Below are 24,084 nucleotides of genomic sequence, written 5' to 3' on the forward strand. Positions count from 1 at the left end.
TACATTAACTGCATCGTTAGCTTAGATTTTTAGATATTATTTCTGTAAGCACTATTTTCATGGAAGAAGTACACATTTCAATATCTGTCTTTTCCTGGCTTATTTATGTAAAGGACTTTCTCCAAATCACAATCTCTTGTCAAAAAAGTGGCAGGAGACAGGTATACAGCAGAGTCAAATGCTAGTTTTCCTTTGGTTTGACAGTAATATAAGTTCTGGTAATCTTATTTTCAAAACCACAGTGTTTTCCTGTGCTACTATTAAAGTCACAGACCCCTAGGAAATATTTCAGAAGCCACAAAACTGATAATAAAAGAACAAACGGAGACTAGAACTGACAGTCCAGAAAATGGAAGCATGAGAGAGCTGTCAATTATGTAAAGTTGTAAATACAGGAGCTAAGGGGCCTGAAGAGAAAAGAAATAATGGAAATACTTAATGTCAAGAATTTAATCACGAACTAAAAAGCTATGATCATCCGATAGAGCCGTGATGTCCAATCAATAGCCATTAGCTACATCTGGCTCTTGAACACTGTAATTGCAAAATACACATAAGATTTTGAAAACTTAGTATGATCAAAAAATGTAAAATATTTCATTAATAATTTTTATATTGATTACATGTTGAAATGATAATACTTTGGATATATGGGGTTAAATACAGAAAATTTAGCCCAACAAAAATTGTTTGTGGCTGAGTATCATATTTTATTACATAGCACAGCATTAGAAGGTAGGAAATGGTGCTTTTGTTTGAGCAAATAAAAGGTAACATTTGTTCATTCATCTAATATTTACTGAGCACCTGCAGTTTAGCCTCTATACAAACCTCTACCTGAACTAATTTAAAATCAAATGATTTTATAGCAACTTTAAAATCAAACAGGCAACTATACCAGTAAATTTCTAAACCATAGTTATCAGTATTATGGGACATACTCTGGTCAAATGAAAAGAAGATGCACATGTGCGTGCGTGTGCACACAAACATACACACACACACACACACACGCACACACAAAGTAAAGAAACTTCAAATGCTCTCGAGATTTTTAAATTTAGAGCTGATATTTCAACGTTAGAGATTACCACTAGAAACCAGCTGACAAAATTTCTCCACCCGCCTTGAAGTAACTTTTCTCTGAGCTCCTTTTCTCATTTTGGAGTTCCTAGAGCTCACTCTGTCTTCCAATCCTTTTATCTACAGTGGGACCTACTCCACTCAAAACAGCATTGGTGTAGGGATGCTGATAGAGTAAAATTCATCTTAAAACGTAGGTTGAGCAATTCATTTTAATGTTCCTGTGCCTCAGTTCTCTTATCTTTAAGATAGTAACCTACATCATAAGAAAGCCGATTTAAGACCCAAAAAAGCAGCTAGAATATTTTATGGACGGGAAGAAATCAGAGATTTCATATTCTATAAATCAAATCTGTCACAGTCTTGCTTGCCTCTTAGCATCTCCCCCTTGTTTATCCCAAAGGATTTCCAAATTAAGATACATAAAGTGGATAACTAGCTTATTTCCAACTCAATTTATCTTGGCAAAATTCTTAGGATTTTCCTTTCCCCCAACTCCTAATAATCATATAGATGCTCATAGTGTATTGGTGGTATCAGCAGAGTACATCACTATCTTAATTTTCCACATAATCTATACATGCTAAATCATCCCCTAAACCTATGTACAGGAAGCATTTAAAGAGGAAAATTAAGGATCAAATATAAATGAAACCCTAAAGCATAAACTTTATAGGTAGACAGTTTCCTTCAGATAGACTATGGCTTGAAATATAACATTAAGGTCAAGAAATATAACATTTTAATTTGTAAAATAAACATATGAAAATTGCTGTGAAACGTGTTTAGTTTTTCAATTAGTAGGTCAAGTAGCAGAGTTCAAATGAATCATATTTACTTCAGAAACATACAGCAAGATATCATGGCAAGTAAGTTTTTTAGAATTCCCCTTTAATTTAAGATACTCATCCCAAAGAATTAAGGTCAATATCAGTCTCAACTCCATCCAACAGTTAATTTTTACTAGGTAATTTTTATGGTTTGTTTTTAATTGAATTGAATGATATATCCCACATGGTTCAAAATCACAAGTGACACCAAGCTGAGTCTGACCTTATCTACATTTTCCTCACAACCCCAATCAAGGAGCTGATTTGGATTTGGAAAATATAAGACAACTTCATAAAACCTTAATTTGACAAAAGAGCATATTTATTTATTGGAAAAAAATTATTTTACAACCATGTTTACATGTTTGTTAGTTTACATGTTCAAAAACATAACGGCAATTTCTTTACATTTGAACTATAAATAATATTTTGAATTTTCTCTTTGCATTAGAATTTGAAAAGGGTATTATAAGAGTGAGCTATTACAGAAATGTTTACTGTGTTTATATAATTGAAATAATTTTGAAAGGCCTGTGAATAGTCTTCTTACCTTGCACTCATAGAGAACACATACTCCAGAAGAGGAATAGACTGTACTTCTTTCTCCTTCAAAGTAGGTTCGTCCTTGAAATTGGCATATTGCTTTGGAATAAAAAAATACATATATATGTTTATTTATTAGAAAAAATAGCTTAGAGGTGTTCAGATCATTTTGTAACAGCATTTCACATGTTTTTACACCTTTTTCTTTTTTTTTTTTTTCTTTTTTTTCTGCTACATTTTTTTTTATTTAATTTTACAGAATCAAAGAGTCTAACAGTATATCTTGTTAGATACAGTATGTCCTCATAATGTATACATTATTTCTTGTACAATGATATGAAATAATATGGGAAATATTCATGATAAATTATTAAGTGAACAGTGCAAGTTAAAAACAATAGTTTCATATTTTTTTCCCCACCCCCCCTTTCCCGAGTCAGCACCTTCAAGTGTTACCACTCCCCAAACAGTGCGCAATGCACTCATTGTGTAGGCATACCCCCATCCCCTCCCGCACCCCCCACCTCAGTCTGATGTCCAATTGGTGTCGTTTCCAGATTTGTATTTAGGTGATGATCAAGGAAACCAATTTGCTTGAATGACTTACACACTAATTCAATCTACTGCACCACATGGTACATATAAACTTAAATTAGTGTCATGCAAATTAAGTTGAGAGAGTAAAATAAGGTACAAAAAGGATAAAGGGCAATGGCAAACCAGAATTAGATTCTGAAAAGGAGTGCCAAAAAGCAGATTCACAGCCAATTACTTGCCTGATAGATGATGTCCCACTAAGGGCATATTAAGTAGGTGCTTAGGGCGGCAACAAACCAGGGGAAATGTGAGAATCAGGGGACAATATGAGAAAAGTTCATTTTTTATATACCATTATAGAACTTTAAAACACAAAATTAGAAAGAAGCTATTTTAACTTCAGCACATACACATAAGCTTATGTTTCACAGTTTAGTATTATTTTATTTGTAAGTATATATAAGTTAGGGTACCCTATTTAGGATGTTGAGAAGTCTTAATCTGGATCTGTTTTGCTTCCATCCCAGTTAAATAAATTTTTAAACATAACTTTAGGTTCAATGGAAAAACATATTTTTAATTCATGACATGCATTGAGTAGCAAATAATTTTTTGTTAAACTTGCAAAATATCTACAATTCCCACAAACATTTAGCCAATAGAAATTGTTTGTTTTGCAATAAATATTTCACATACCCATGTTGACTCAGCACCTAACCAGAGATGGATTTATCCTGAAGCTAATGAAGCCTAATCATCAGGGTCCTTCTCTGGGTTAGGCTCCTTCTAAGACTTTGAACTAACTTATGCTTTCATAATTTTATATTGTTTTTCTTCTAAAGGGCACAAACTATTGTAGATGCTTCAGATTCCCATAATACTTAGATCCACTCCAAGATAATTACTCCAAAGACCAATGAAAGTGATCATCTGATGCAAACAGACTCTGGCAATTTGTTCCTCAAATTTACTAAATCTAATTTTTGATTTTAACTATGAGTTTTACAAAATAAATCTGTACATTTTCTTTTAATTACATGGTGTGAATTAGAAGAACTTCTTTCATTCTTTGGAATTCATATCTACCCACTACATTTAAAAGTATCAACTTACCAATAATAATTAGTAACAAAGAAATTAGACATGCTTTTATTAATAACACTATATTATTGTATAAATATTCATATACAAAGTATAACCCAACTTGCACTGAAAAATTAACTGATTATTTAATGCTGCACATTTAAATAATGGAAACCATGCACATTTTAAAAACCATCCTTAACCTGATCTCCTACTCAGCTTTCATTAACAAATTTGACTACATAATATATATCTACCAGCCAAGTGATCTTAAATATTTTGGAGCTTGCAGGAAAAAAATATAACTTACTTGCATAAATTATTAAATATATTACTTAAAGGCTGGCTGAAATTTGCTCACTTATGAATATTCAAAATGAAGCTACATGTTTGTCAGTTACATATTATCTATCATATTATTAATTAAAATGATGTGAATTTAATTAATAATTCTGATTTATTGCAAAATATATCTCCAACATATAATTTTAGAGGTTTTTTTTTTAATGAAACCCAGTAAGCTTAAAATACCAAGATCTGGCATATTGTATATTCAGTTATACTTAATAACTACTACATTTTATAAACTAATGAGAATAAATAAAACATTTCTTACTTCTTTCTATTCAATACCTGCCATTCAAAGGTTTCTAAGCCTAATACATTATCTGACTTGATAATTGCAGCCAAGGGTATATGGAAGAAAAAGATGCATGCTCTAAGTCTTTCTTACACAGAGGGGAAAGGAAACACTGTAAAAAACACAAGGGTAAATTCTCCTTATACAAAGTCTTCTGATAATTTAATATTCATGCAGAGCAGATGGACCTTCTGTTCTAAACTCTTAATTCTAAAGACTCAAATAGGCAACTTGTGGGACAATAGGGCACTAAATGGAGCTTGACAGAGAGGGAGAAAGCACAAAAATGATATCACAATTGCTTCATTCCGTTTCAAGCAATGAGCCCAAACCGGGAGAATGCAAAGTGAGTGATTTTTGTCTCGTTTCTTTTTTGATAAGTTGCTGTGATTCTCCATACTTCTAAGGTTTACATGGAATATTCAATAATGTTGCTAGCATATGTCTTCCCTAGGCTCTTTAAGGGGAAAATGTGAAGAAACTCAGAATAGCTATAATGATCCTCAAAACACTGCAAGAAATCATAAAAATTAGAATGGCCCTAGAACATTTCTAAGAGAAGATTGAGGGAATAATAGTCATATTAATTTATTCATACATTTTACAAACATGGCCCAAGCTCCTACTTCATGCCAAATACTCTGCCAGGTAATGGGATTCAAAGATGAATGAAATGTGATTTGTGCCCTCACTATTTAGTAGGGCAGACAGATTCATACACAAATAACTACCAAAGAAGCCAAACTGAAGTTCTATAATTAAAGAATTCATAAATTATATGGAAACACTGGAAACTGAGTGGTGAACTTCTGGGAAGGGACAGCTGGATTAAGATTAAGAAAATAAACAAAGGCTGGTCAAGGATCCAGACTCCAGTAACAGCAGGAAGTCATTATCACCCTAGAGCTAAAGAACAGCGGAGGAAATGGTTTCACTAGAGCCCAATGTAAGCCAGAGTTAGGAGAGGCTACCTAGTGAGAGCCCTATGGTCTATGTGATTTATGTTACCCGGAGCTTTCTAGTCCACAGCTTGTTCAGCCATAAGTGAGAACATTAACAAGAACTTGAGGAAATTCAATAGGATGACATAACAATTGATGTATATACTTTATCAAGGCTATGTTAAACATCACAAATTATGTAGTTACTAGTACCATAATTATGAGAAAGTCTGAAAAATCAATTAATATGAATTATTTTTACTTCGTTTTTCCCCATTTTAGCAACATAAATACACTTAACTGTAAATAGGAAGGCAAGAGATAGTACAGATACAAATTTGAAAGTCATCAGTTGCTAAAAAGTAAAATGTGATTTACCACACAGACTGAGAAATGAAACAGAAGCCAGTAAAACTCTGAAAATTGTAAGTTATACATTAAAATCCTGATTAACTGATAATTAATCCAGAGATAATAACTTCAAGTTCCTTCACTAAGATCTGAATTAACTTCTGCAAACCTTTGTAGAAAAAATTATCCAAATCTATCTAAAAATATTTTAAAATATATAAGCAAAAGGGCATATCATATTTTACTTCTAAACATTTCCTTACTACGTATTTAGCTTTTTTTCTTATTACTGGTTTGAAAATGTATGCATCTATTTTAAACTTCCCAGTTGGTAGGAACACTTCCAAAAATGATTGAACACAAAATTAAAAGTGTCAGATACCAAGAAAAAAAAAACAGTATAATTCATTTAGGTCAGATATAGGACTCACAGTCTCTTTAAAATTCTTTTTGAAAAACACTAAATACCAGTGATCTTTGGCTCGATTAAACTCTCTGTTAAGGACAGACTTTTATATAGTCATAGCTTTCATACGGTTTTCTTTCAAATCTTGATTTTCTTCGGAAGGAATCTTAAAAATCTCATGTATCATAGCAGTTATTTCATTCTGAGCCAACATGATAGTTATTTGTTAGCCATACACAAATCAAAGCTGTTGGATGAGAAAATATCTCATTAACTGTAATTATGTATATCTGCATTTTATTATAGATTTTAAAGAAGAATGTACAATAAATGCATTCATGAGGCAGGTGAAGATTGTACAGTCAAATAAAAAAATCTAAAAGTGTTTTCAATATTCTTAAAAGACTCCAATCAGCTACGCTGCATTTATCCTGCCCACAATCTTTTCTTGTAATCCGGACCCATTTGGAGTCAGTTCTTAATAATATATTTGTAATAAAAGTCTTGAGCACTAACTGATACAAATTAATCTCTCTTCTCTACAATGCTTAAATCTCTATTAAGCACTGAACACATTTTACCTTTTCTCTAGTTAATTGTACATTTTTTCATCTTTCCTACCTGAGGACAGGGGCAGTGTCTTAATTATCTTTGGATCTTATTCAGTATCCAGCACTGGCCCTATATAATAGACTCCCAAGGTTTGTTAAATTTCTGGCTTCCTGTTTGATGAAAAACTTGAAAATAAGTGAACTGAACTGAATATCTCTTAACCTCACTTTTCCTTTTACATTTGGTCTCAACTTTGGATTTTGAATCTTATAATAAAGGTTCTACTGATTAGGTCTCACAGAAAGATTTTGCCCTTTTTATAAATATGACAGCTTACTTTCCACTGGAATAGATCCAAAACATCTGAAATGAGAGATTTGTCTATCAGTTAGTGAGAAAGTAGCTCGTTACTGTCATACCAGTAACTTATTAACATAAATAATAGAAATTAACTTGCTCAAAGAAAGTCTGCTTGGACAATTTGATAACAAAACTTTGTCCTTTCTCTAAATAAAAATTTTGTGAGTCAATGCTATTTAAAATGATCAAAAGTTCAGAGTGCTTAAATAATTCACACATTTATTAATTATACATGATCACTTCCTTTAACTAAATCTCATTAATTGTTTGGGAATTTAGTTGTGTGTAAAACTAATATTAGAGTTTAGGAAATGAGATCGTAATAGTAGTTGTGCAACCCTCCTTTTCCTGTTTCATATACGTCATGTCCTTGGTCTTCTAAAGAACCAAAGAGTGCTTTTCCTAGGGGGCCTCAATTTAGGTCAGTAGCCTATTCTTCCAAAAAGAGAACAGGAGCTAAAATACTATAAATTTAGCAGTAGTAAGGGGTTAGGAGGCAAAGGAGGACAAAAATAACTTCCAGAATAGAACAAGAGCAGAAATTCAAACGTCCCATTCAGATGAGCCTTTGGGTTAGAGACCCTATATGCTGGGAAAACAAGAATTGGGTACTTAGAGGATAACAGCAAAAAGGCAAAGTCTATTGCAGGAAGGGAGAATTCAGTGCTTTTGACTCTACCTTAATTTTACCCATTTAAATTGCAATCTAAAGTATATTCTGAAATTCTTTTGATTTAGCTACCTTTTCATCACTAGTCTTATTCTTGATCCTGGCTCATACACCATAGAACAGAGTCTTTTAAAAAGATAATGCAATCAATTCATTTGGTCCCCTGGGGATAAGAAAAATAAATTGAATGAGTGAAGATAAAGATTTGGAGGAAAATATAGTATGTGTGTCAATAATCAAATGCTATTAAAATGACAGAAAAATGAACACACATGAGGAAGCAGGTTTCATTATCATTTTACACAGAAATATAATGTATAATAAGGAAAAGTTCAAACATTGTCAGTTTCAAAGCCAGGGCTAGAATCCATCTGATAGTCCTTCTGTGTATCTTTTCTTACCACTAAAATCCAGTGAATTATGTCAAAATGAGAACATCTAATCTTTGGTTTAACTTTGTAGAACATTTTTCCAAAATAATTGGCACCATTTAGCTACATGTTGTTTAGATATTATAATGAAGGAGATGTTAAGCATAAAATGCTTCACGAATTGTAAAGCATGATCCTTTCCATTATAAACCACAAACTAGTGCTCAATTAAGATAGTACAAGCGAAGACATTCAAATAGTGATTTTGCTGTGTTAGAACAGTCTCTGGTGTGCAGGTAAAACAAAAAAGAGAGAAACTATTAGGGGATAGCTCTATGAGGAGGACATTTTCAAATGCAGTTTCCTGAGAGAGGGATATTAATAACTCTTTCCATTATGCAAAGAATATGAACTAAGGGAAGAGAAAAAGCACCAAGTTAAAGGGAGCAAGCTCTGTGTAGAAGACAAGCAGAGGAGGGAAAAGAGCGGAGGAGGCAGTCGGGAACTGAAGCATTAAAAAGTGTACTTAAGATGGAGCAAGAGGAAAAAAAGCAGAAAGCAACAAAAGGGTAAACAGGAGAAGGAAAATAATTTCACAAAGACCTGTAGCAAGAGTGGCAACACCTGGTGAAAATTAGAAACATTCATTGATAACCTACTATCCGCCAGGCAGTGTATAGAATGTTACCTTCCCTGCCTTCAAGGAGCATTCAGCCTCCTGTGCCAAACAATGAGCACACACAGAAGTAACTCCGTGCAACTCAGAGAGAAAGAACAACATCTTACAGGAGTGGAATTGGAAATGCTTTAGAGAAAAGGAACATTTGAAAGTGAGCACTGAAGGAGAAATGCTGTAATATGATTTAAATCAGGGAAAGAGCACTCATGATATATACAAAGAATAGAATAGAATGATAATCATAATAATATACTTTGTACCAAGATCCTAATGAACATCCAGTCAAGAAACCTATATAAGCTAAAAGTGATTCATTATAAATTGGTTTTACACATACTCCCAACCTACTGGGCCAATGTTTTTTAACTGCAGACACATATTAAAATCACCTGAAGAACATTTAAAAGTCTCTATGCCCCAGTTGCATGCCAGACCAATCAAAAAGAATTTCTGAGAGTAGGTCTTGGGCCTTTTTATTTTTTAGAGCTAGCCAGCTACAGCTAAGTTGAAAACTATTTTGTTACACAGAGAAAAGGGGACTAAGAAAAGAGAAAAATAAAATTAACATTCAAACAGAGATAGTCACATGGATATTCAGTAGAAGCCTTTTTATCCTATGTTATCTGGATGGGCATTTAGTCCTTTATTTGAAAATAATCAGTTAAACTGAGGAATCATAGACAATAATAAATATGTATCTTAAACATTTTAACTTTAAACACACAAATCTACACTCATTCTAAGATGTTTTGATGTAGAATACTTTTCTTCAGCATGGATTCCTTGATTGTGTTTCATTATAGTCCTGATTATATAAATAAAACTTATAATGTTTTACCTAAAAATTCCAGTATAAGTTTTAGTTCTTTTTTTTTTTTTTTTAGTGGAGTAGAATAGACACTTGCCCAACAGTCTGAGAGGGATCTTTCTAATTTTATGTTTTCTTCCACAACATTTTATAGTTGTCCTACTGACACTTAATTTAAGAGTACTTTTTTTAGTAATTAGAGTTTAGCAACTTTTTTCGAATCATTCAACTTAAATTTATAAAATAAAATTCCTTTCCTTTCATATTCATATCTTATTGGTTTACATATTATGTATGTATTTATTTATAACAGTTTGATATTAATAATATTACAATTATAACATCAATACAATGGACACAAGCTGGGTTGGAAGAAAATCCCTATCTCTTGGTTAGCAAGGAAATCATATTATGGGAACATAAGTAGGCTTAGCCTCAAGCTCAGTGGATTTTTTTTTTTTTAACAGAACCAATGGAAATTGTCAATGAGCATTTCCCAAATAACCTGGAGATTTTATTTAAATGCAGACACTGATTCAGTAGATCTGGAGTGAGACCTGATACTGCTGGTTCATGAGCATACTTTGAGTAGGAAGGTTATAGTTCAGTGATTATTAACCCCAATTGCACATGAGATTGTACATAGGGAGAATGTTGGAAATTCCAATGTGTGGAGCCCAGACCAATTAAATCAGAATCTCTAGGGAAGGGCCCAGGCAATAAAAAGCTTTTAAGAGCATCCAGGTGATTTTTTTTTTTTTTTTTTTTGAGACAGAGTCTCATTCTGTTGCCCAGGCTAGAGTGCCATGGCATCAGCCTAGCTCACAGCAACCTCAAACTCCTGGGCTCAAGCAATCCTTCTGCCTCAGCCTCCCCAGTAGCTGGGACTACAGGCATGCACCTCCATGCCCGGATAATTTTTTCTGTATATATTTTTAGTTGTCCATATAATTTCTTTCTATTTTTAGTAGAGACAGGGTCTCGCTCTTGCTCAGGTTGGTCTCGAACTCCTGAGCTCAAATGATCCACCCATCTTGGCTTCCCAGAGTGTTAGGATTACAGGCGTGACAGGTGATTCTAATGTATGGCAAGTGCTAAGCATCACTGGTGTAGACTAATTCAACTAGTCAATTCGGGGAGCTTTTACTACAAATCTCAATCCTGGATAATCTCAGTCAGTAATTCACAGGGTTTTACTACAAGAATTGGACCAAATTATTCCAGAAGGTTTTTACTTTTTAAATCATTCACTTATAAATGAGTAATGGAAATGGAAAGAAATGGTGAGGAAGAGGGAGATGGAGAAGAATAAAGAGAAACGAAAGGAGAGAGTGAGAAGAAGGAAGGAGGAGAGATTGAGAGGGAGAAATGGAGATAGGGAAAGAGGGAGGTGGGGGGTGAGAGAGAGGGAGAGAATTTGATGTATATTGTAACACTAGAGATTGAGCCTCATTAAATACACCTGTAATTTTACTTTGGAGAAAAATACTTGTTGAAGTACATCACCTTTTCTTCTTCTCAGATGGTTTTTTTCTTTAGGAGTCAATTTAGTAAAATTTTTGACAGGTATGCTAAATAAAACATTGAGGTTAAAATGTTAAACACATTATGTTAAGTTTGGAAATTAAGAATTAAATTACCCCCAAAATTAACCTTCTCATAATAATGTATGAAAATTTGAATGGATCTCCCCTCAAAGCCTCTAGAATTAAACAAGAAGCAAAAGGGCTTCCCATAATTTTTCATACTTTCAATGATGCTATCATATGTATTGATGGATTTCCCCTCAGGTTCATTTACAGAGAAGAAAATTATGGAAATGTTCTTGCTTATATTTCTTAAGTGGCTATTATGTGCCCGGTGGTGTGCTCAATCCAATCAAAGAAACAAATCTCCAGAAACTGATCATAAAGAAACAAAAGCATTACCTGAAATAAATTCAAAATGACCATCATAAAGATGCTCAATGAGCTCAGAAAAATGATACATGAACAAAATAGTAATATCTATTAAAAAAACATAACTTTTTGAAAAAAGAACCAAATAGAAGAAGAATACAATGACTGAATTAAAAAAATTCACTAGAGGGGTTCAACAATAGACTTTATCAAGTAGAAAAAAGAATCAGCAAACTCAAAGACAGCTTATGTGAAGTTATCCAGGTAGAGGAGCAAAAAGAAAAAAAAAGTAAAAGTGAAGAAAGCCCAAGGGAATTATGTGACACCATCAAATGAACCAATTTCTGCAGTCTAAGAAGAAAATAGAGAGAAAGGGTAAGAAAGCTTATTTGAAGAAATGATGACTAAAAACTTCCCAAATCTGGTACATCCAATTCAAGAAGTTGAAATAATTCTAATTAGGTTAAAACAAACAAAGCCACACCCAAACACATTGCAATCAAATTGTCAAAAGTCAAAGACAAGGAGAATTTTGAAAGAAGCAAGAGAAAAGCAACCAGAAAAGCAACAAGGGAAGCTCCAAAAGAGTAACAGAATTATCAGCAGAAACATTGCAGGCCAGAAGGAAATAGAATGATATGTTCAAAGTGATGAAAGGGAAAAAAAGTTGTCAACCAAGAATACTATACATAAGAAAACTACCCTTCAAAAACAAAGAAGAAATAAAGACTTTTCCAGATAAACAAAAGCTGAGGAAGTTCATTGACACTCAACCTACCTGATAAGAAATGATAACATGAATCCTTTAAGCTGAAATGAAGGCTATCAGACAGCAACACAAAAGTATATAAAAGTATAAAGTTCACTGGTGAATTTAAATATATAGAAATAGAGAACACTGTACTACTCTAACAGTGGTATGTAAATCACTTTTAATTTTGGTAAAGAATTTAAAAGATGGAGTATAAAAATAACTATAAAAATACGTTAATGGACATGCAACATAAAAACATGTAATTTGTTACAAAGGAAAGAGGGAGACAAAAAGGACATGAGAAAAAGAAGAACATTATATAAAGATAAAAGGGTAAATCTACCATGAAGGTATGACAATTATAAATAATGTGCATCCCACATCAAAGTACCTATATACACACACATAAAAAAATCAATAGAACTAAAGGGATAAATAGACAGCAACAAAATAATAGATTTCAGTACCCCACTTTCAATAATGGATAGAACACCCAGACAGGAAATCAATAAAGAACCAGAGGACTTGAAAAACACCATAAACTGGATGGACCTAACAGACATATAGAGAACATTCCACACAACAACAGTAGAATACACATTCTTCTCAAGAACATACAGAACATTCTCCAGGATAGATCACATTAGATCACAAAACAAATTGTAACAAAGTCAAGAAGATTGAGATCAAACCAATATCTTTTCCAACCACAATGAAATGAAACTAGGAAATCAGTAAGCAGCAGGAAAACTGGAAAATTTACAGATATATGAAAATTAAATAACACACTCTTAAAGAATCAGTGGGTGAAAGAAGAAATCAAAAAGACAATTAGAAAATATCTTGAGAGAAAAATAAAAACACAACATAAAACTTACGGGATGCAGAAAAAGCAGTACAGAAGGGAAGCTTATAGCAGTATACACACATTAAAAAAGAAGAAAGATCTCAAAGAATGTAAATGCATCAAGAAACCAGAAAAAGAGAAACAAACTAATTTCAAAGTTAACAGAAAAAAGAAAATAATAAAGATTAGAGCAGAAAAAATAGTGGATAAAAAAACACAATAAAGAAAAGCAACAAAATGATGATTTGTTTTTTTTTAAATATCAACAAAATTGACAAACTTTTGGCTAGACTAAGAAATAAAGAGAGGAAACTCAAACAAATAAAATCAGAAATGAAAGAAGAAACATTACAACTGATGCCACAGAAATAAAAAGGATCATAACAGACTACTACAAACAATTATATACCGATAAATAGGATAATCTAAAAGAAATGATAAATTCTAAAAACATACAACCTACCAAGATGGAATTATAAAGAGCTAAAAAATCTGAACATATCTATAACTGATAAGGAGGTGGATTAATTAATCAAAAGTCTCCCAACAAAGAAAAGCCCAGGATAAGAGGGCTTCACTAGAGAATTCTACAACTTAAAGAAAAATTAATGCCAATCATTCTCAAACTCTTCCAAAAAAGATGAAGAGAATGGATCACTTCCAAATTTATTTATGAGGCCAACATTACCTTGATACCAAAGCCAGATAAAGAAAACCAGGAAAAGAAAACTACAAGCAAATATCCCGAATAAATATACATTTAAAAATACTCAACAAAATACTAGCCAACTGAATTCAATAACATGTTAAAAAGATTATATACCATGATACGGTGGTATTTATCTCTGGGTTACAAGACTACCTCAACATGTAAAAATCAATCAATGTGATACACCATGTTACAGAACAAAGGCTAAAAAATCACATGATCACCTCATATGAAGAAAAAGCATTTGATACAATTCAACACCCTTTCATAATAAAATCATGCAGAAAACTAGGAATGGAAGGAAAGTACTTCAACATAATAAAAGCCATATATGAAAAGCCCTTATCTAATATCAAACTCAATAGCGAAACACTGAAAGCTTTTCCTCTAAGATCAGGAACAAAGTAAGATTGCCCACTTTCACCAGTTGTCTTTAATATAGTACCAGAAGTGCTAGCTAGAGGAATTAGGTAAGAAAAAGAAATTAGAGACACCCAAATTTGAAATGAAAAAGTAAAATTATCTTTTTTGGCAGATGACTTAATCCTATATGAAAAAAACCCTAAAAATTCCACAAAACAACTGTTAGAACTCATAAACAAACATAGCAAAATTGCAGGACACAAAATCAACATACAAAAATCAGTTGTTTCTCCACACTAACAAGGAACAATCCAAAAAGGAAATGAAGGGAATAATACCATTTACAATAGCATCAGACATAATAAAATACTTAGGAACGAATATAACCAATAAGGCAAAAGACTTGTACACTGAAAATTATAAAATCGCTGAAAGAAATTTAAAACTAAGTTAAGTATCTAAAGAATGGAAAAACCACATGTACTCACTATCAAACTGGAACTAACTGATGAGCACACATGTACATAGAGGGAAGTAAATCTCAATAGAAATCAAGCAGGGGGCAGGAGGACAGAGGGGACAGGCAAAAACCTATCTAACAGGTACAATGAATACTATCTGGATGACAGGCAAACTTTTAAGCCTGACTTGAGCATTACAAAAGCAATCCATGTAACCAAAAACAATTGTAACCGTGTAATACTTTGAAATAAAAAAAATTGCTAAAAGAAATTTAAAAGGATATAAATAAATAGAAAGGCAGCCTGTGTTCATGGTTTGAAATACTTAACTTTGTCAAAATGTCCATATTACCCAAAGCAATCTTTGGATTCAATGAAATCTGTATCACAATCCCAATGTCATTTTTTGGAGAAATAGAAAAAATAATCCTAAAATTCATACCAAACCACAAAGGACCTCAGATAGCCAATAAAAAAAATAAAATAAAAAACTTACTAAAGAAGAACAAAGACGGAGGCCTCACAATTCCTGACTTCAAAACATATTACAAAGCTATAGCATGTAAAAGTGTGGTACTGGCATAAAAACAGGCCTATAACCAATGGAACAGAATAGAGAGCCCAGAAATAAATGCAAACATATATGTTCAAATCTCCAACAAGGGTGCCAATAACACACAATGGGGAAACAGTAGTCTCTTCAATAAATGGTGCTGGGAAAACTGGCTATCAACATGCAAAACAATGAAATTAGACTCTTATCTTAAACCACACACAAAAATCAACTCAAACTGGATTGAAGACTTAAAGACAAGACCTGAAACTATGAAACTTCTAGATGAAATCACAAGGGAAAGCTTCATAATGTTTGTCTTAGCAATAATTTTTTAGATATAACACCAAAAGCGCAGGCAACACTAGCAAAAATAGATGCATGGGACAACATCAAACTAAAAAGCTTCTGCACAGTAAAGGAAACAACAGATTGAAAGTCTACCTATGGAATGGAAGAAAATATTTGCAAACCATATATCTAGTAAGTGGTTAATATCCAGAGTATATAAAAAACTCCTACAACTCAATAGCAAAAGCACAAATAACCTAATTAAAAATTGGGCAAAGGATCTGAATAGGTCTTTCTCCCAAAAAGAGATACAAATGGCCAGTAGATATAATAGATGCTCAGCATCAGTAATTATCAGGAAAAAGCAAATCAAAACCACAATGTAAAATCACCTCACATCTGTTAGGATGGTCATTACCAAAAACAAATAAACAAACATAAATAAAAACAGAAAATAACAAGTGTTGACAAGATGTAGAGAAATTAAAAACCTTGTGCACCATTGGTAGGAATGTGAATGGTTCAGTCTCTATGAAAACAGTATGGAGGTTCCTCAAAGAATTAAGAATTACCATGATCCAGCTATCCCACTTCTGGGTATTTTTCCAAAATAATTGAAATAAGGATCTTGAAGAGATATTTGTATTCCCATAATTATTGCAGCATTATTCACAATATCCAGTGGGTGGAAAAAATCTAAGTGTCCACTGATGGATGAATGAATAAAGAAAATGTAGTATATACATACAATGGAATATTATTCAGACATAAAAAGAAGGAAATCATGTCATATGTTCTAACATGTACAAATTTTGAGCATATTATGCTAAGTTAAATAAGCCAGTAACAACCAGACAAATACTGCATGATTCCACTTAGCATGAGGTTATCTAAAGTAGTCAAACTCATTGAAGCAGCAAGTATTAATGGAATGGTAGTTGCCAGAGGCTGGGAGCAGGGGAAAATGGGGAGTTGGCATTCAATGGTTATAGAGTTTCAATCATGCAAGGTGAGAAAGTCCTAGATACCTGCTGTACAACAATGTGCATACTGTCTTATTTTATGTTTTCTATTTTTCCTGCCTATGCTGTTTATTTTTCTTGCCACTCTTTACAACTTATTTTTGTTCCTTCCATTTTCCCCTACACTCAGTAGTTGAGGTATTTTACACCCTCTATTCTTAACTAATAAAAAACTAAGTTTAGCCAATAATAATTGTCTTCTGGGACAACAGAAGGATCTTAATCTATTTTAACACATTTTATGCCCCTCCAATATAATATTATTGTTGTATTTTTAAAATTTCTATATATTTTCTAAATTCCATAAGATAGTATGAGGGTGATGATTATATTATCATCTTATTCTGTCAATATTCACGTAGATTTATATAGTATTTATAACTTTATTTTTCAGCTTTTTATTTTTCAGAAATATTTTTCTCTACCTCGTTCTTTAAAGATACTCTTACTGAGTATATAATTCAAAGTCAGAAGCTATTTTCTTTCTATATATTGAAAATAGCATTTCATTCCCTTCTAGCCTCAACTCATTGAAAAGTCAGTGTGATCAGTCTATTCTTTATTCCTCTGGCATTAATGTTGCCTTTGGTTTATTTTTAGAATTTTTTCTGTCTTCAGTTTTATGAAGTTTCACTATATTGTGTCTAGATGTAAATTTATGGGATTCACTGGGCTATTTAAATCTGCAGATTGGTGTCTTTTATCAGTTCCACATCATTTTCAGCCATTTTTCCTCTCCTCTCTTTTTAAGACTCAGAAAGTATGCTAAACATTATCCTCCATCCTCCTTGTCTTCTTCTTTTACTTTGGTACATTCCAACTTTTAAAAAACATTTTGGGGGTTCTACCCTCTGGATACTTTACTCTAACTTATTTTCTAGTTCACTAATTCTCTATGTATCTAATGTTGATTCTGCTGTTAAATCCATATGTTGAGATTATTTTCTCCCTCGGTTATTGTATTTTTTTTCAAGAGCTTCTATATGTTTCTTTTTTCAATTAGCTATCTTTTGTTTCCCTGTTCCCTGAAGATATGCCCGGACTTATTTCTTTAAACATTAAGAGTACACTTGTATCACATTAACTGCTGGTTAATTCCAGTCTGACATCTTTTCAGTCTGTTTCTGTTGTCTGTAGTTTCTACCAGTTCTCATTCTTAGTGTTTTTATTTCCTTGGATGACCAGTAGCAGTAGAAAAATATATATATTTCTAAAAATAACTTGAGGTCTAAGATGAAGGTAAATTCATCCAGAAAGAATTTTCATTATCTTTGTCAAATGGATAATGCATGAACTTAAACTGAATCCAAGGCTTGATCTCCTGGAACAACCTAGATAACAGCAACCCAAGCTTCATGTCCATGTAACATCTGGTTTACTCCTGCCTTGCCCTTATCATGAAGATGCTTCTTTTGGAATTCCAGCTTATTATGATGAAAGTCTCCTGTATGCTCCCTCCTACTACAGGAGCTGGTCTTTTATTTAAGTTCCCTTTACCCCATAAAGCCATCAAAATGAAAGCTCGAATTTTCCAGGAATGAACAAACACTCTCACACCAGCTTATTGTGATGAGAGTCTTCTGTATGCTCTCTCCTAGGCATATGAGATAGGCTTTTATTTAAGTCCCCTTCCCCCCACCTCTCCATAAAGCCATCAAAAGGAAAGCTCAAATTTTCCAGGAAGAAACAAAGACCCTCACAGCAAAAGCCAAAAGCAGCTCCACTGATTGTTTATTTCACTGGGGTCTCTTCAATGGGTTTCTCTTTGGTTTTGATCTGGCAACCCCTTGATATTAATATTATTTTTAACATTTAAATGTTTTTAAGAATTTTTAAAAATATTTTTATCCTCTTTTTTTCGTTGCTTTCAGAAGAGGTTAGTTCAAATACTTTAGTCAGACTTTACTCAAAACAGGAAATTCCATTCTCAGCTTTCATCTTTTTAATTAATTGAAAAGAAAAGAATATAAACCCTTTGTTGGTAAAAACTAAGAGACTGTAAATTTCAGATTAATCACTAATAAAAATTTAAGTCAATTAAAATTAAAAACAATCACTCAATTCTTTAAAAAATAAAAACAGCACTGGGTAACTCTATTAAGGGCTGCTAAAAAAAAAAAAAAAAAAAAATTGCATACTTCTGCCTAGACCCTACCACACAGAAATTGCAAGGCAAAGTCTAAAATTCCAGCATTCTAAAAGGCAACATAGATACTAACACTAGACTAAATAATGGTCAATATCAAACATATGCTAGGATCTGCTCTGTTTAATGACAATAACAAAAAAAGACAGCAATCATGAGTAAACATCAGAATTTTACATATGTACTTTCTTAATTAAGCCATATTTTATTAACATGTGACTTCAAAAGATTCAACAGTATACTAAAAGAGATCAGAAAATAAGTTACCCCAAAATGTCTAGCATTGGAAATCAATCCAGACTAATTGTCATAACACAATTTAAACTTTAAAAGTAAATAATCATATTGCTAATATTTTACACAGGATATTTTAAAATAATAATTTTATATAAAAATTACAGTTATGCGATCAGCAAATGTCTGATCTACACTTAGTCCTCCCAATGAAGTTAAAAGGAAAATTATACACAGTTTAATACTGCCTTCAAGCCCATATTGCAAGCATAAATTTAATTTTTCTTAAAAGTAATAGAAAATTCCTTTTATTTTATAAATTTATGCCTTTAAGTGACTATGACAATGTAAATATCCTCATATCTATTTACCCCTTGACCAGATTTACTGTCATATTTTATTTTCAATGCTGTAACTAATTACATAAAATTGTAAGTTCCTTTTAGACATTTAAACTTTTATCAAAATATTCATAGGTAACAATAATTTATTTTGTATAAATTATATATATGAAAAATTCAAAAAGCTATCCCATATTATATTAAAGTTAATTCTTTTCTAACATTCAGAGCAAAGTTGCTCAAATTAACATAAAGTATGCCCCACTTTTGAGTATTTTATTTTGCTCTAAGTCTCCCACGTGTAGCTGCTAAATATCCATTTTCTCAGTCATGCATAATTGCTCAGAATACAGCAGTATTGGCCGTTGTAATAACTGGGAAAAACAGTGTCAACCAGCACACATTTAGTTCACAATCAATAATTTGTCATAATAACAAAACACCTGTTTGTTCTTTGCTTGATAAAATTATACCTCTTTAATAGATAGATTCTGTGCTGGTTTGCCCACTCCTCCCCTATTTCTTTCCAATTTTGCATGCAAGACGTCTCTAAGAATATTGTTACTTCCTATTATTGTTTTTAGCACATATTTCTTGTTGCTCTGTAATAATGCTCCATGATAAATACATTAAGTCCAGCACTTAGAGCATTGTTACCTGGCTGCATAACAATTGTGATCAACCTGCATCATTAAATGAGTATTGGCCCACAGAGAATCATTCTCCCACTCTTTTGCTGGATATTATACATGGGTTTTGCTCTTCATTAATTCCATCTTGTCATTTAATTATTAAACTAAGTCTTTCTCTCCATTTCTGCATAACTTCCCTTGGTATCCAACCAAGAGAGAATTCTTGTTCTTAAGGCCCTCATGATCTAATTAAAATCCAGATAAAAATGAGAACAAAAAGGACAAAACTTTGGCTACAAAAAAAAAAAAAAATGTGTGACCAACTACAAATTAACAAGATAAAAATATGGACCAGCTGCTAAGAGACTCAATAAGGAAGTCATAGGAACTAGCTGGTACTAGTAAAGGAAGACTTCTTAGAGGATAAATAAAGTTCCAGTTTATTCTAATATGACTCCTTTGAGAAGCCCTCCCTGATTTCCCCAAATGAAGGAAGTTTTCCTCTGCTCTATGAACACATATCTCTAACATGCCACCAAGCACATTATATTGTAATTTATTGTCCCTCACTAACTGTAAACTTACTGAGAAGTATATTATTATGTTCAGGTATCAAGTATCTAACTAAGTTCCTGAAAAATAAGGGTTTGCTTAATGAATAAAAAAGTATCATCAGAACATATGATCCAGTAATCCCACTTCTGGAGATATATACAAAGGAAATGAAATCAATATCTCAAAGAAACATATGCACTCCCATGTTTACTTCAATACTATCCATAATAGCCAAGATATGAAAACATGGAAACAACCTAAAAGCCTGTTGACAAATGAATGGATAAAGAAAATGTGATTTCTCTCTCTCTCTCTCTCTCTCTCTCGAATATTATTTAGCCTTTAAAAAAAAAAAAGAAAGAAAATCCTGCCATTTAAGAAAACATGCATGAACCTGGAGGACAATAAGCTAAGTGAAGTAACCAAGGCACAAAAAGACAAACACTGCATGATCTTGCTTATTTGGGGAAACTAAAAAAGTCAAACTCAGAAAAAAAGAGTAGAATTGTGATTACCAGGGGCTACAGGCAGGGGGAGGGGGAGGAATGAGGAAGTATTGGTCAAAGGGTACAAACTCTCTGTTATACATTGAGTAAGTTCTGGAGATCTAAAGTACAGCAGAGGCCGGGCGCGGTGGCTCACACCTGTAATCCTAGCACTCTGGGAGGCCGAGGCAGGTGGATTGCTTGAGCTCAGGAGTTCGAGACCAGCCTGAGCAAGAGCGAGACCCCATCTCTACTAAAAATAGAAAGAAATTATCTGGCCAACTAAAATACATACATAGAAAAAATTAGCCGGGCAAGGTGGTGCATGCCTGTAGTCCCAGCTACTCAGGAGGCTGAGGCAGGAGGATCACTTAAGCCCAGGAGTTTGAGGTTGCTGTGAGCTAGGCTGACGCCACGGCATTCTAGCCCGGGCAACAGAGCGAGACTCTGTTTCAAAAAAATAAATAAAAATAAAATAAAATAAAGTACAGCATAGTGACTATAGTTATTAATAATGCATTGTATACTTGAAATTTGCTAAGAAAGTAAGAACCTAAGTGTTCTCACCAAAAAATAAAAAGGTAAATACGTGAGGTGATAAGTTAATTGGCTTGATAGGGAGACTCATTACACAATGTACAGGTATATCAAATTTTTAATTTAAAAAAGTACCATCTCTTACTCATTGACTAAAATGATTCAGATATACTAGCATTTAAAATCCAAGCTCTTTATGGCTTCAAGACCTTAATACTTGCTATGTCCTCTTTCTAGAATGATTCTCCCCACTACCATTCACACACACACACACACACACACACACACACTTTGCATACTCAATCTTCTGATCTTAAAGAGAAGATCTTCCTGAATCCCAGGGTAAATTAAATACAAAGAGTTGCTTCTCATAGCACCTTATACTTTTCCTATATTGCACTTACCATAATTTGTAATGATATGTGTGTGTGCATACATGTGTATCCTTAACCACCAAACCAATACAAAGTGAAAACTAAAAATAAGGATCTGTGGGATTTTTCCCCAAAGGTAGTTTCAGTGGGGAAAAAAAGAATATTATCTATCTATCTATACACACACACACACACACACACACACACACATATATATATATGAATGGTGTGAAACATGAAGTTCCTAGAGCACATACAAATCTCATATCAGAATTTATTTGATCAGAATATCTTGCAGTGGTCCTAGGGCTTGACTCACGCATTGAAAAACTACTACCTAGATGCCAAATCTATCCACTACCTGTTTTCATATAGCTTGGGAACTTAGACTAGTTTTCACATCTTAAAATGGTTACAAAAAATTAAAAGAAGAATAATACTTCATGACACATGAAAAGTATATGAAATTCAAATTTCAGTATCAATAAACATAATTTCATTAGAACACAGCCATGCTCATTCCTTTAAATATTGTTTGTGACCGCTTGCTTTCATGCTACAAAAACAGTTTAGTAGCTGTAACATAGACCACGTGGCATGCAAAGCCAAAAGTACTTATTGTCTGGCCCTCTACAGAAAAAATTTGCCAATCTCCCTTCCACCCAAATTATTATTCTGGGCCAAATGTGGTAATCCAATTCCCTTTGGTAATGATTAGTTGAGTTACAGATGTGCAACCTAGTTCTGGCCAATCAGAAATGAGGGTAAACCTGGGAGGGGACTTATGGGAAAGGTTTTCTTGCTTCTAAGAACGATATACAAATACAGAGAACTGATATTTTCTTTATTCCTCTAGGTGCACCTGTATCTGGATGTACTTCCTGGAATTTTTATGCAAACACACAGAAGAGGGTAGAAAAAGGAAGCAAAGAAAAGCAAAGGAGAAACCCTGGCACATCTTTCCCTGTGTTGCCCTATCTGTGAATTGCTTCTTGCATGAAATCATAAATGTTCTCTTTCTTTTCAGTCAATTTGTATCAAAGTTTGCTATAACTTGGACCCAAAAGCATTGGGAGCAGTCACAGCCAAATCCAAAACTGTACTGAGTTCATGAACTTGTAAAAAAAAAAAAAACAAAAAACTTGCTATAGTATTTGCTATAGAAAGTCCTACCTCAGCCTCCCAAGTAGTTGGAACTACAGGTGCACACCACCACACCTGGCTAATTTTATTGATTCCTTTTGCAGACTCAGGGTCTCTCTATGTTGCCTAGGCTAGTCTCAAACTCCTGGCCTCAAGCAATCTTCCTGCCTTGGCCTCCCAAAGTGCCAAGTATGAGCCACCCTGTCTGGCCAGGACTTTATTTCTTCTCTAGCAGCTGCCATGAAGGTATCCCTCTGCTGTACCAAGGGAGGTCTAAAATTCACACACGTCCTGCTATTCTGCATGTGCCTCTGAATTTCAAAGAGAGGCGGGTACACTACAATATGGCATACTATGAGGGCAACATGTGTCATGACAACAGCACATGTATCAGATATCTAGTACTGATAGGGATAATCTATATGGTCATAAGGGGTCACATAATAAAAAATATAGCAATAATATAATGTATTTTCCATTCCTTATGATTTTCTTAACATTTTCTTTTCTTTAACTTACTTTATTGTAAGGATATAGTATATAATACACATGACATACAAATGTATGTTAATCAATTCTTTATGTTATTGGTTAGGCTTCCAGTCAATTGTAGTTGTTATGTTTTGGGGGAGTCAAAAGTTATATGTAGATTTTTGACAGCACAGGGGGCAGTGTCCCTATCCCCTGCAATGTTCAAGAATCAACTGTACTTTACATATATTAACTCTGACTCTACCAATAAATCCATTTGACTAACCAAACTAGCAATGGCAAGATTTGAAGCCAGGTGGTATTGCTTCATAGTACACACACATATATCATTATAAATTATGCTTTTAATCAATACATTATATTCTCCCTTATCTGACTCAGTTTTCTTATCTT

At 33.2% G+C, this 24,084-nt stretch overlaps 1 protein-coding gene across 2 annotated transcripts in view; it reads right to left on the reverse strand.

Moving 5' to 3' along the window:
* The window catches only part of NELL2 (neural EGFL like 2), a 314,905-nt gene that overhangs the window by 180,722 nt on the left and 110,099 nt on the right, over positions 1–24,084 (reverse strand). For both annotated transcript variants that reach the window (XM_069489903.1, XM_069489905.1), the window contains one exon: positions 2,464–2,555. In XM_069489903.1, the coding sequence (XP_069346004.1) occupies positions 2,464–2,555 (92 nt within the window). The remainder of the gene's footprint in view (positions 1–2,463; positions 2,556–24,084) is intronic.

Source organism: Eulemur rufifrons, chromosome 16 (assembly GCF_041146395.1).
Source record: "Eulemur rufifrons isolate Redbay chromosome 16, OSU_ERuf_1, whole genome shotgun sequence".
In the NCBI taxonomy this organism is placed as follows: Eukaryota; Metazoa; Chordata; class Mammalia; order Primates; family Lemuridae; genus Eulemur; species Eulemur rufifrons.